Source organism: Telmatherina bonti (assembly GCF_933228915.1).
Source record: "Telmatherina bonti genome assembly, chromosome: 13".
NCBI classification, from domain to species: Eukaryota; Metazoa; Chordata; class Actinopteri; order Atheriniformes; family Telmatherinidae; genus Telmatherina; species Telmatherina bonti.
Genome location: NC_136611.1, coordinates 26,531,119 through 26,545,508, shown reverse-complemented (window position 1 = coordinate 26,545,508; position 14,390 = coordinate 26,531,119). Strand labels below are relative to the sequence as shown.

The window sequence follows — 14,390 nt, the reverse complement described above, 5'->3', positions numbered from 1 at the left end:
ATCATTTGTGGATGATTTATGCTTTTGAGCCACAAAGAAAAAAAAGAGGGACTGGTAGAGGAATCAATACACAACACAGTATGGCATTACTTCATGTCAGCCTCCATAGAGAAGAAATCATTCAGGCAGATAGAGGTATGTGGAGTCTGCTCAGCTGGGGAAGCTCAAGTCATGGAGGACAGAGACGCAGACACAATGCAAGGCTTGAAATCTTTGACGGGAGCATGCTTTGCAGGTTAGTTTCGCTTTAATCTCCGGCATGAGCTGAATTCAAAGCAATATAAATGCTCTTAATAAAAGGTCAGTTCTAATTTGTGTGTGCGTGTGTGTGTGTGTGTGTGTATGTGTGTGCGTGTGTTTGCGTGTTGGCAGCTTACTGAGGGACCAGCTGGGGATGTTTGTTGCCACGCTTCTAATGGATGGCCACATTTAAGACGATAAGAGCTAATAAAGAGTAATGGGCCTGTGGCTTCACCAGGGAGGAGGAAGAGCTATTTTGAGTTCATGAGAGAAAGCATCATCTCGGGGATTAAAGAGTATCGACCGATAAAGAGTAAACACTGCAATGTCGTGCCGCTGGCCTATTTGAAAGAAGAAAAAAAAAAAAAGTTGTAGATGGAAAACATGAACCCAAATAGGTGGCTGCTGTTAGTGGTTGAGAAGGTCAGTGGGGATGACATTAAGAGAGGCTGAGAATGGCCCCCAGGTCCTGCAAGGAGGTCTAATATGTCTGGAGCAGTGTTATCACAGCAGGATATTCTGAACTGGGTGTAAAGGACTGAGGGCATCCTGCAGGCAGATGAACAAAACCTCCTTTGTGCCACCGTCGGTGCAAAGCTAGAGGAGAGGGGGCTGAGAGCTTCTGGCTTTAGTTTGGAGGATGAAACAAGCACACATCTATGTGTCAATCTGTATTCTCGCAGCCCCTCCGGACTTGTTTAAAACATAAACTGCACTCCTTAATGAATCTTTTCCCCTCACACTGGCCTTCATTGCAAAACGATGTCATAAATCAAGCTAAATACAGACTCGCTCGGAGAGCAGAGTCAGTCAAGCTCTTTGTGAGTGAGGAGACGTTTAATAGTGATTTTCCCCTGAGAGGGCAGAAGGAACAACGAGCCCACACAAATCCAACTTAAGTCTTTCTGACCACTTACTGAAGGGATCACAGCAAGGTTCAAATTTGTGGAAGACGGCAGCTTCTCTCTGACGAGTGAGGAATGAGCACCTGCTTCTAGTCATAAGGATGTCAAAGACGAGTAAAACTATACACCCCACCCACCCACTCAAAAAACAATAAAATAAATAAATATATAGAATGAACTGTTGTACCTTAATTTCTTAATTATGATGCATTTGTGAGCTTGCTCAGGAGCCAACAGGTTACAGTAAGACTTTACTTTATCAAACCAGTTTATATAATCAGAAAAGAAGAACTTTCTTTTAAAATCAATTTACTGTCATGATGAAGGGCATGTTTAGTACAGTGTATGTACACTGTCAGGAGTCATCTTTTATAATAACTATGCTCATCCTCACACCTCTTTTAAAGCTCACATATTGAATGATATTTAATTTGTTCACAAGACTGAATATGTTAGCACGATCTCCTTGCTACAGCTCTGATTATGGGATGTCTGCTTATGAATGTTATGTGGGCTTTTTTCTTTTCTGAGCATTCTGCGCTAACAGCTGCAGCAAATAATGATGCTAGCTAAACTGACCTTTAACTGGATTGTACCTTGCACTATGGTTGCTCAATATGAGTAAATGTGGCATTCACATCATTTCACAAGATAACTTTGCCAAGGCTAAACAAACACGTTCACAAAAAGAAAAAAAAATCAAATGCAGATTCATCTGCAAAATGAGGCAGAAAATCAGCTACATAACAGGAAGACAGCTGGAGAATAAATTCATCAGTGCACAAAGAGAAGCAACAAGAAAATGGTATGGTGGGAAATAAGTCGAAGCGCTGATCAGCCCCTTTCAGGCTATAAATTAAGTCTGTTAGCTGTCAATCAAATAATTGCATAGACATATTTTGGTGTGTGTTCTTGCAGAAATGACTGAACTCGCTGTGAACTTTCATGCAAAGAGTAAAAAACAGCTGCTGGGTGTTTGTAGCTAACAAAACGTAAATGGAAAAAAAAACATTTATTGCTTAGTTTTAAGAGGAGATTTTGGTGGTTTATATTTAATCCATTTCAATGGAAACTATCTATGATCATGTTTTTAATGTAGTCCCCCAGAAAACCATGTCAATGATGCGCTTGTTCTCATTATTTTAGGAATTTAGAGACCAGAAAGCAACGGCTGATGTTGCACTCTGCACAGATGTCATATTACTCTGTTCTTGATGTTCTTCTGATTCATCCTGTTTGATCCATCGTAGGAAACAGGTCAAGGACTTTCTTTTCTGCCCTGTCTCTACGCTTCATATGCTGAACCAACCTGTTGTAAAGGACAAAAGATAAAACCACCGAGGTAACAATACAAAATCCTATTTTTATTTATACCTCAACCAAGATACAGATCTATCATAGCTCCATAGAAACATGTTTTTGTTTTTTATTTCTCCTGCCGACATGAATATAACACGAACGGGCCAGTAGCGCAGTCACTGCTAATTTATTCTGAATCCATTAATCTTACGGGCCTAGAAAAAAAAATATATGATTTTCTATTTCGTTAGTAGAATGAGGGGGCATTCACCCCCCCACGACTTCAATCCCCTCTGAAAAGAGCTTTTATTTCTGTTCTAGATGGACTAGCTTTAACGCTGCAGTCTAAAACCTGTAAAAATAGAAATTAAACGGCTCTATTTTGAGCCAGAGAAAGAAAGTTATTAACGCAGGAGAAGAGAAACGTTTCTCTTTCAGACTAGATCCGAACAGAAAGTTTTTGTTTCAAAGCTTACAACTAGCGGCATGGAGAAAATGTGATATTTGAAGCCTTCCTGTCCAGAAGCGAAACTGAACTTTCTCTCAGTGATTGACAACAACTCGCTTTACAAACCAGCGAGTGTGTTTGGCTCCTGAAGGACTACTCGATTCCTCCAGAGCCAACAGTATGGATGTGAGCTTTTGAAACTGTTTGAAAAAAAGGTAACAAAACACAAGCTAATTATAATTTAGTTTAGCTAATTATAATTTTAGTTCTACAAACACTTCATGAATGCAAAGCAACGCTACAGGTAAAGCTTTAAATCCTCCAAAGGCAGCACTGCAGCAGCATATCTTTTTTTCTTTGACAAACACTGAAATGCAGAGACGGAAAGCAGAAACTGATTGGATATAATCTTGAAATCCTGCTGTAAAGACAAGAAAATTATATGAAATGTACAGAAAATCAATTAATCCTGAAGATTGTTGTTCAACCATCAAGTTCCTGCAAATTATTCATTCAAGACTGCAGATAGAGGCTTGAGAGGGGAAACTGAATTATCTGTCTTAACAGTCAATGTCAATCAGTCCAGGCCAATCAAGCTGTTTGCTTGAGTCATATTTGTTTAGATATTTTACGCAGTAACTCATGATCCAAAAATCCAACTAAATGGAGTTATCTGCAGTGCAGCTTTCATCAGCATCCGATGACGACCGGGAACTGCTTGTAAGAAACAGGCATCTTCAGTTAATCACTGAAGATGTGCAAAACACTGTGATCCCTGACAAATTCAATAACGTAAGATTGTTCAGAAAACGACTGTTTTCAAACTTAATATGATTGATTTTTTTTTTTTTACCACAAAGTAAAAATAGATCTATGAAACCATTCATTTTTTTATTTTGATTTTCTTCCCTAAAACACGGCATTATGCGATGCTCTATTTCACAATTTCCACTGCGTAACCTGTCTGGAAGAAAATAAACTCCTCAGCATTCATGTTCACACAGAGAAAATGAATCCAAACATCAATTCATGACACCAAAGATATATTAAAGAGCTTTTTAGAAGCTCCATCGTTTACAGAAAGCAGTAAATAATCGAGTTGAGGAATGTGTTATCACCAATTCTTTATCAACTTTATAGGTTACCCCTCCTGGGTCATTCTGCCTCTGCAAGACAGCTGCTGTCTGAGGACTTTCAGGGCTAAAGCGCCACAACTAAGTGCACAATTCGAACAAATCCATTTCCACTCATAAATTAAGCTACACACACAAAAAAAGGGGGAAAAAAAGAAAAGCTGAATGTTACATCCTGCAAGATCCTGTTTGACAAGCAAGAGGACGCAACGGTTTGACCTCTTTGATAATTTCCTAATCACACGCAGTGGCCATTGGGGCTGCTGGCAGTGCTGTAGTTCCACACACCGTTCTTCAGGCGTTGGCAAGTTCGGTCTTAGAGAGCCACAGGCCAACAAGTTTTAGATGTTTCTTCGGGTCAACACACCTGATTTAAATCCAGTAAATGAGTAAGCAGAACTCCATAAGCTTTTGGAGCTTTTTCATTGGACTCAGGGAGACGGCTAAAGCCTGCAGGTCTGTGGCTCTCTACGATCAGACTTCAAACCTCGACACCAGACTAAGAAAATGAGCATTGCAATTTAACTTTAATTGTGGTCATTTAAATTGTTATAAGTGCTACATGCTTTTAATATAAGACTGCAAAAAAGAAAAAAGAACAAACAACAACCCTTATTTTATTTTGCATAGATCCCAACAGCAAATCCTTTGCAAATAAAGAAACACTTCAGTACAGCGAAATGTCAGGAAAATTTGAATAAAATAACGCAACATTGGTAAAATCTGTAATAAATCTATGATGCCTTCACACCAAATGAGACTAATTGCAGATCAGAAAGCATTGCTTGTTTTAATATCGCTGTTGAACGTTGGTCCATATTAATTATTAACTTCTCAATGAAGGCAATTAAGCCGACATCTGTCTGAGCAATGTTGTTGTTCTTTAAAGTGGGATTTTTATTCAGCAAAGACGACTTTTGAACAGAGGCGAAGCAATTATATGAAATATGCAGAAGCATCTTTAACTCAAGTGTGAGCTGTAGCACCGCTATTAACATGATCAAACTTTAGTTTAATACTCAGTTGTCTGTGTATCAACGCTGTCCAGCTGTGACCATTCTTTATTTTATAGCTATATTTTTTTTAAAACAGAAACAAATGTAGATGAAACAAATTACCAACTTTAATTCTCATAAAAATGCACGCAACACCAGAGTGCAGAATTCACTACCCTAAAACTTTAAGTTTTATAAACCATGTCGGTTTCTGTGCAAGAGAGGTTTCAGTAATTTTCATTTTAGATTCTGAGCATTCGTCTCAGTTCATGACTACGGAGTCGTAATGCAGAAACACAGAGATTCTTCACTTCTCATTTGTCTTCATTCACAGGAGGCTGCTATCTGAGAGATCAACCCAGCTCTCCCTGCTGGTCAGCTCACAATATATCTTCAGAAGCAGTTCTCATTCGAAGAGAAGCTGCCTGGTTGACATCCAGGTTAGATCCCAAATGTGTTTTTAAATGAACACTGGTTTACATTTATTTTAAAAAAAACAACAAAAAAAAACAAAAAAACAAAACCCAACATGCTCTGTTGCTTTATATGCTCTTATAGATTTATCACTTTTTGTCCATGTTTCCCCTCCCCATTATATATTTCTTTAGAGTATTTAAAGCGTGATATAAGAGTTTCTGTCACAGAAATATATGCAAATGCTAGATACAGTCATTATTTAGTCCAGAAATAAAACCCAGGAGAGACACCCCAAATTTAGGCTAATTTAGAAAAAAAGACAACTTGTGGTTGCTCCATGTTTGTTGGTTAAATTAGCCGTCCAACACATGGCATGTGCAATTAAGGATGGAGCACCGATTACATCACTTTGAATTTCAGCACTTGCCATACTCCCAGAACATCTAATTACCGAGCCTTCACACAACAGTCTTCAAGGTTCAGCGAGAATGCACAAAAACAGCATTAAACAAGACAGCAAATAGTAATCAAATGCAACCCAGCAGGACTAAAAAGCTCTTGCAAACTGCTTGTTCGGGCTCATCTCAGGCATACAGAAGCAATTACTTAGCACGTCTTCAGAGTCAGTCATATCAAAGCCTTCATCATTGTCAGAGGGTCGACAACTTCAGTCTACTCCACTCCTGGCTCGTGGGTTTTGGGTTTTTTTTTTGCCATTGTTACAAATTCAAAGTCATATCACAGTTCAACGGTATTACACCTTTTATCTACTGACATTGTACAAAGCTTTTAAAGGACGTGAGTTAAACTACTAGAAATCTCCTTCCACCGTCTGCTTATGAAGTTTCTAAAGTCTTAGACTTTCACTCACTTTCAGCAGCCAATAGTCTGCCTCCAGCTTCCATCTCTAAATGTTTAAACCAATTTAACAACATCCATCTCTCACATTTAATTCATGACTCTTAAACGCACGAGTTTAAGTCAGAACGTGAAACTGCACAATTCAAATATCAGCTGCTTTGTGCATTCGGGTTAGTACGTCTGATGAACATGAGATCTCTGTTGCAAATATTTAGCTATAAGCCAAACCGCAGAACAAAAAGGACTGGCGGTAAGGATAAACTGACAACTATTTCACATTTTAGAACAGAAACATCAAGTACGTGTGCTGATGTGACCATGAAGGTCTCTATAATCTGTAACAGTACACCCAGCTGATGCAGAGCTAGTTTACTGGAAATATGAGCATTTTTATCCGCTGATGATGTCATGGTCCATCAAAGTCATTATGTTTCATTTTTTTGAGTACCGTCAACATCTGCACAAGTTTGATGAGACATTTCAGTCTGGTTCAATCAAAAATGTCTTCCATTAAGCCATGCTGGGTTAGTAAAACACTGATAAAAACCAATCAAAAATTCTGAGTGGAGGGACAAGACAGCATTCAGGCTTCCATTAACATCCTCATGCCGTTTTATTCACACTTTAAATTAAACTGTAATATTTTTTAAAGCTAATCCTTCATTATCATCGGGGTCATTCTGTCTCAGCTCTGGGTGGGTCTTTCCGATTACTGTGAAATTGAGGGCCTCTGGGTTAAGAGTGGAATCTGCAGGCACAGATAGTGACTCAAAGCGGGCTGTGGCTGTATGTACAGGCCAGAGTGACACCACCGAGCTCTACAGGACCAATGATTCACTACTGCCATGTTTTGACTGGACATCTCTAATCCTCTCTTGTCGTCAGCTCACTGCTCCCCATCATGAGTGAAACAAAGCAGCATGAGCACTGCAGGGCTGCCAGATTTAAGGACTGGAGGCTTCTGAACAGCAAAGGCAAAAAAAAAAAAAATAGAGCATGAAAATGTGTGTGTGCTGCATCTGTTTTAAAAAAAACAACAAATAAAAAAGTAAGTCAATGCTAGTTACTGCTCACACAGGAGCTTTTTGCTTGTTTCTCTACAAATACAGTCGCACAGACTCAGCGTATCACTCAAGGGACTTCATTAAGATACAGCCACCCCTTCTAGACTTAACTTGTGCAGTGATTGTACACTGAGGTAGCCATTACCTTCTCACTGATTAGGAACCAGTGATTGTGTTAAGACTGATTGGAGACACACAGATACACTGGCATTCCAATTACATCAAGGACCATCTAGCCGATGGTTAAAGTGTACTCGAGGTCATTTAGAATTCAACTTGGTTGTCGCAAACGAAAGGATGATTATTTTGTAGAGGTATTTCTGTTGAGTGTTGTCTTCAAAATCAAAGCGGCAAAAGAAATCAAATCCCATAAAGACCACCAACCATTGGAGGGTGACTTTAACTCTCTTTCAAACCAGCTGCAGCCATTTGAGCGTTCTCTTCATGATGTTGTGCTCCAGAAAAAGCCAAAATGCTCCACCTACAATAAAATGCTGACTTCTGGCGGAGATTATTTTGACATTAAGATGGGCTTATCTAAGACTAATGCTTTTTCTTTTCGAGTTATAAAATGTGCTGCATCAGAAACACCTTTACATATACCATAATTCCTTCATCATGCAGCCATACGTTGGTCTGCATCACAGACGAGCGTGTGTGACAAACGGTAATTATTCACAAACAGAACGCACTGCTCAAGGGATAGCGCTAATAGATTTTTAAAATCGAAATTCAGTGGTAGTTTTAAAGCTGCTGTTTAGCATTCCACGGCATGAGTGCAGCACTCTGAATCATAAAGAGATGCACGACTCCCATTTAAACATAATCTCAACAATCAATCAGCCACAACACAAAGAAGTCAATGGGCCTTGACAGTATGTACCTGTCAGATCATTGCCTTTAATGCATTAAGGTCTGATGCCTCCTAAAGGTGGTGACAGTCCCCAACACAACCAATTATGGCACTCTTACAGATGCAGAGACGGGCCTTTTTTTCCAGTTGAAACATGCCTGAAACAACTTTAGTTTTGGATGGATCTCTGTTGGCATGAAATAAGAACGGCTTTGTGAAAATACATAGAAATACTTTTTATCTGCAGAGATTGCAATCTTTTAAGTATTTGCAAAAATATCCATCTTATTTCAATTCTCTCATATATATGCTTGCAAGGAAATCAAGTTGTAGAGTGTATTTATATTGCTCAAGCCTTAATGCAGCATATATTACATAAATATCTAATATTGTGCAATGCTGCCGTAGCAGTTTCTGTTGCCAGAGAAAGTTCACCGGCTAATGACATTTTATTAATGTATTATTGAATAAAACTATAATCCACTTCTTGTTCTGGTGTTCTTGCATACATTATGATTCAGTGGCTTTCACATTACAATAAACAATGTGAAATGCCTTTTTCTTCCTTCCTTTTCAGGCGGAATGAAAATATTGAAATCTTCCAAATAAAATAAAATAAAAATAAATATTTAGAGAGGGTAAGTGCGTTATTATATGAAATACATACATATATGCAGAGAGTTAAATAAAATGTCTTGAAACTTTTTAATGTCTGTGCAGAGGGTGTGACAAGCTTTCTTGTGTTTTTGCAGCATCCTATAAGTCATAAACTGGTTGGAATCCTGCATAGTTGTGCCATAACATTGGCGCGGAAGATGTCTGGGCAAAGAACAAATAGAGAGAAAATCAAGGATTAAAGTTTCAGAAATCAGTGGGAATGATCATTACAAGTGAGAAATGAATGTTTAAGCGACAGTTCTCCTGTTACAGAAATATTACATCATTTAATAAGTTTGCTCTTGCAGCATCGCTTAGGAAGTTGTTCCTTTCAGGGGTCATCGGGCCTGCCAGAGCACTGCCGCTGATGTTTACCAAATCCTAGTCATGAAAGGGATGATGGGAATTAATTAATTAATTATTAATTAATTATTATCTTTAGTATTACAAGCAAATGAAGACGAGGCATGAATATTATCTGTCAAGTGACCTCCTAGTAATGAATGATGATTGAGTGAATGAATACTGATTACTTTAATGATCCAATTAATCTACACTGCCTGGTCCAAAATGAGAAAAGTCACCACATAGATTTTACTAAGCAAATAGGGAAAAGCCTCCCACCGAACAAGTAATGCAGCAATTAATATGTTCCAGCTGGCAACAAGCTATTTAACCCTTAATGATGCAGTGAGAAGTTTCTCGTTTCTGAAACAAAAATGTTCGAGGACACATGATGTGGTCACAGAAAAGATGTTACTGTCTTTTAGATGAGTGCATCAAGCAGGAACACAATAAAGGAGATTTCTGAAACTAATGAGGTTAAAAGAAGATGAAGGCTCTTATTTGCAAGGAGCCTAAAGATTGTACTCTGGAAAAACAGTGTGATGGGTGCATCAGGGTAAGAAAAAACCGTGAATGAAGTGTTGAACCCACCATGCCTGTATTACAGGAGGGGGTTGTGACCAGGTTTTTCCATCAGTTCCCAAATGACAAAGACGTATTCCAGGAAGACAATGCCAGTATCCATCAGGCTCAAACTATGAAAAAGTGCTTCGGGGAGGATGACACATCATTTTCACACATGGTTTGGCCGCACAGAGTCAAGACCTTAATAACCCAAGCATATTTGAGATGTCCTGAATGGCACATGTAACAATCTGGTCTCATCATCAAAAAGAGATTGTGGCAAAAGTTTTTTGCAATTTTCTTCAGCTTTGTTTTGTTTGTGAGAAAGTCAGTTATATGAAGGATACTCCGTCCATAGGTCAGGCAGGTCGGGGTATTTCTGTGGCTCAACATCATATTCGCAAGATCCAGCTACACAGACGAAGCTCAGTAGAGGAAAATATATCGGTACATTTAGATACATGTACATAGATGATTTAGCCCACTTCTTCCTACGAATAAAATTATACAGTGCACAGCTCAGTCCCCATTAAATTATTTTCCTATTTTCTTTCTGGTATAATTTAGTGAAACCAAATCAAATTATTAAAGAAAATAAAAGACAAAAAAGGAACATGAGAAACTGGAACAGTGGTATTTTAGAGGTAAAACAAGAGGAAATGATAGACCTGTCAGCAGATAGGATGCATTTAATTCATTTGCCACAACAGCCTTACTCCAAGTTGGGCCGCTTTGTCGGCTGATAAATTGTTCACAAAAATACTTTTTAAAAAATCTGTGTTTAATTTCAAAGAAATGAACATTAAACGAAAAATCAAATAAAACAACAGATGCACCGACACTGGAGTTTTTCCCTAAGATTGCTTGAAGCAGTCACCACTGTCACCACTGTCATTGTGAGCATGTTAGTTTATAATTTAGCATTTAGCTTAATACGGCCTGAACAAGCTCCAGTCTAAATTGAAATTGCCATTGTAGTCTGAGTTTGTGATTAACCATGATTTATTCACTGCACATTAAAAAATGACACTGCAGCAGTGTGCAGTCTAGCACAAGCTGTTTCAGGTCTCCAGTTTTTTTACCACACCTCAAACCAACCAGACAGTGAGCACCCCACACACACCCCACCACACACACACACACACACACACACACACATACAGACACCCAGCAGATTTATGAAGAGGAGGCCCTCTGTTCAGACACAACAACTTGCTGATGAGAGAGTACACAAGCTCTGCATCAGCATGTTTGTCAGTTATTGCAGTGATGCCCTTCGTCGGACACGCACACATACACACACCCATACACATGCTAACAAGTCCTCTATTTAAAGCTTTTACGCAAATTTGCTCTATTCAATCCCTTAATTGTGAAATTTGATTAAATTGAACGTGAGATCACAGCAGTAACAGAGAGCCAATTAACGGAGGGCAGATAAGCTTCATGGAAATATTACAGGACATTATACTGATGATATTTGAATTTACAGAGGGCGGAAAAGCTCTTTGGACTCAGTGATTAGGCAGCTACAATGTATACCTCCCACGCATACTTTATTCATAATGAGCATGACGGTGCAGAACAAGGGATTTAGAATAGCCCACCCACTCATAAAATGCTCATTAAACAAACAAAGGTGCACAGTTTGGCACATTAACATAGCTAATAACATTTGAAATGGTTGGAAATGATACTGCAAATAAGTTTATACGAGGGCTCACGCAGAGCTATTGCTATGAGTCCTTTTACTTTCTCCTTCCAAACCAAGGAAAACACCCAAGCCACGCCAAATTGGATTTGAAGGAAGGGAAAAAATATGCCTCTTTTCATCAGCGTCCTCCATCGCAAATCTCAGAAGTGCACTACAGTGAGCTCAAAACAGAGCTTTAAGATAGCCTTGATAAAAATATCTCCAAGCCGGGGATTTCTACTTTCCTTTTCATGTTCTCTGTTCTCTAAATAACTGAGTTTACAAAAGCGGACAAGAAATGTGACATTACAGATATCTACCTGGTGTAAACGCCTCAAAGATGCTGTTTAATTTACATCTAAATGTCCATATGCTCCTCGTACTATTATAATAGACGAGCAGCTGAAGAACTCAAAATCAGAGCTTTTCAATAAATCTCCCTTTACTTGAGTTTAAATCTTCCACTGTGAAGGAATTCTGTGGCTCCGAGTCAAGTTGACATGAAAATACTCCATGGATCAGACCTCTTACTGGAATGATCATCTTAACTTTTTAACCTCAACTGATTTACAATTATAAAAATCTAAATGAAACATTTTCTGCAGAATCGTACCCCTCTTTTAATTCTTGTTGCCTCTTCAAAAAAAGGGTCAAGCTAGATTGCAGCGTGAGGTGAGGGACCACATAAGTAGACATTTTTGAACAGTCTGCACTGTGAAAAAACCAGGTATGTTTGTATAATCCTGTTTTTTTTTTTGTTTGTTTGTTTGTTTTTTTTAAGAAAAATCCTGCAGGACTAATCACATCACTTTAATAGGATTCTGATGCATGGGCTGAGATCAGTACTTCAAGTTATAGACTAGAGACCATCCTTGTTTGGTCCACTTTTGGATAACAGTAAGTTTAACGAATAAGAAACAAAGATGATTTGGTGTTTTTACACCAAATCATTTCTTTATAATATCCTATTTTTCTTTTCAAATAATCAAAATGATCTTTTATATGTCATTAGACATATTTTTAAGCAGTAAGTCTCCACTCCAATGTTACTTTTGCATCTCATAACAAAGGATTTGGTCACAGTCAGACCTGAATACCAGATTTCCCTCCCTAATTATAGCCTCATTATGCTGTGCAGACATTTCTCCAGTGCAGATCTGATCCTCTAATTTCCTGGTCTGTGTTATCAATTTTCATCACTTTTCACCGTGAGAAGCGGTGTCCTGCAGGTTTATGACACACAATACTCAATTAGGACCATGCTGCGTACGGTTACTGAGAGGGCCTTGGCATAGGGAAAGCATCATTACCATAGCATTCAAGCCAATGAGTCACAGGCTCAGAAGAGCGATGTTGTCAAGTGAGCTCCAAGAAAGAAGCGGCACCAAGGTGTTCGCATAAAAGACATGATGGATACAGTCTGAAGATGTGAATTCAGGCAAAGTCTGTTGGCATGTCTGCAATTAAATAAAGATTTGTGTAGTCCAGAGGAAAAGGCCAAGCATATTATGTCCAACGGCTCCAAATAACAGAACAAAAAAACACACTTTTGAGCTTTATGCAGCTGACTGGTTTCAGTTACAAAATAAAATCTGCTAAAGTCAGGTTTAATTAGAATGAAATGGTCATATTAGTAGAAAAGATTAAATTATCAAATAGCCTTTTAGCTTAAACCATTTTCCCACAAGCCATAGGGGATTAATTATCCAGACAACCAGCTGCCCTCAGATCTCCACTGTGCATGCAAGACATCTGAAAAAGATGCTGCCTTGCGCTTGTAGCACTAATGGACTGGCGCAATGTCCCCAGCACAGGAAACTGAAAATTACAAGCACTCTCATAATGAGAGGAAACTGTTAAAACTAGGCGCTTGTTTACAGCTGCAATGGTCACTGCTACTGCTGCTAATGTTCCCATTTCAGCTACGAGATGCTCTCATTGATTCAACTCATGGAACTTTCCTAATAAGATCATTACGAGTTTATGAGGAGTTTCAGTGTGATAACTTGACAAAGCAAGAACTAATGAAGCCCAAATTATTGTGTTTCACCTGCGATTTGCTGACATACAGGCATATTCATTAGATAAATGTCATTTAAAGCCAGAGCAAAACAACTTGATGCATGTAAATCAGATGTCATGTGATAAAGAGCTGTATGGAAAAAATGAAGACATAACAGACCAACAGCCTCAAAAAGATGAGAATGACAGGGTGTATTCATGTGTCTCAGGTGGGAGAGCCCCTCAAATTAAATAAATACATAAATAAATACACATACTTTGAGATAACTTTTTGCTGTGAGTGTGAGAGAAAAGCAAGTGTTCCAGTGAAGCCCAGGACCAGAAGACAAACAGGGACTGAAAGGATGCTTACCTCCCAAAAGTAACGCCACCAACTGAAGCAGCAGTAAAGGCAACATGTTTCTTTGAGCCGTCACAAAAACAAGAATCCCACAAAAGAAAAAAAAAAGGAAAAAGCGTGGAAGTCAAAATGTCTTAGTTGAATAAAGAAAATCCCACATTCAACATCATTCATAAAAATGAAAATGCATTTTTTCCTCGGATAGAAAATATCTCAAACAAGAAATTTTCAATCGGAGTTCCACTAAGCTTTGTCTTATTCTTATATCAAGCGTTTTTTATTGACTTGGTGCTGTCGAGAAATCTAAAGCATAGAAGAGAAGGAACTTGCCTATAGCTCTGTATAATGTTTCCCAGGATTTTTTAAAGAGTGGCTCCTAACGCGTCTTCCAGCCACCGTAAAACGCCAGCTGTGATGCCGCTTCGTGATTCTCTGCGAGAATCTAATCACTTTAATCCCCCTTTAAAAAGGAGGAGGGAAAAAATAGAAGAAATGCTAAAAGCAAAAATACAACCAGCTCTCCTCAGTTGGTTAGTTGTTGAGCTTTTATCTTT

General features: G+C 38.6%; 1 protein-coding gene across 1 annotated transcript in view; it reads right to left on the bottom strand.

Annotated features, from left to right (window-relative positions):
- Positions 1-13,894, bottom strand: part of LOC306764863 (transmembrane protein 132C) — a gene marked incomplete at both ends in the record, with an annotated part of 132,593 nt that extends 118,699 nt beyond the window's left edge. The window contains one exon of the mRNA XM_079252151.1: positions 13,849-13,894. Within this exon, the coding sequence (XP_079108277.1) occupies positions 13,849-13,894 (46 nt within the window). The remainder of the gene's footprint in view (positions 1-13,848) is intronic.
- Positions 13,895-14,390: the final 496 nt, after the last annotated feature.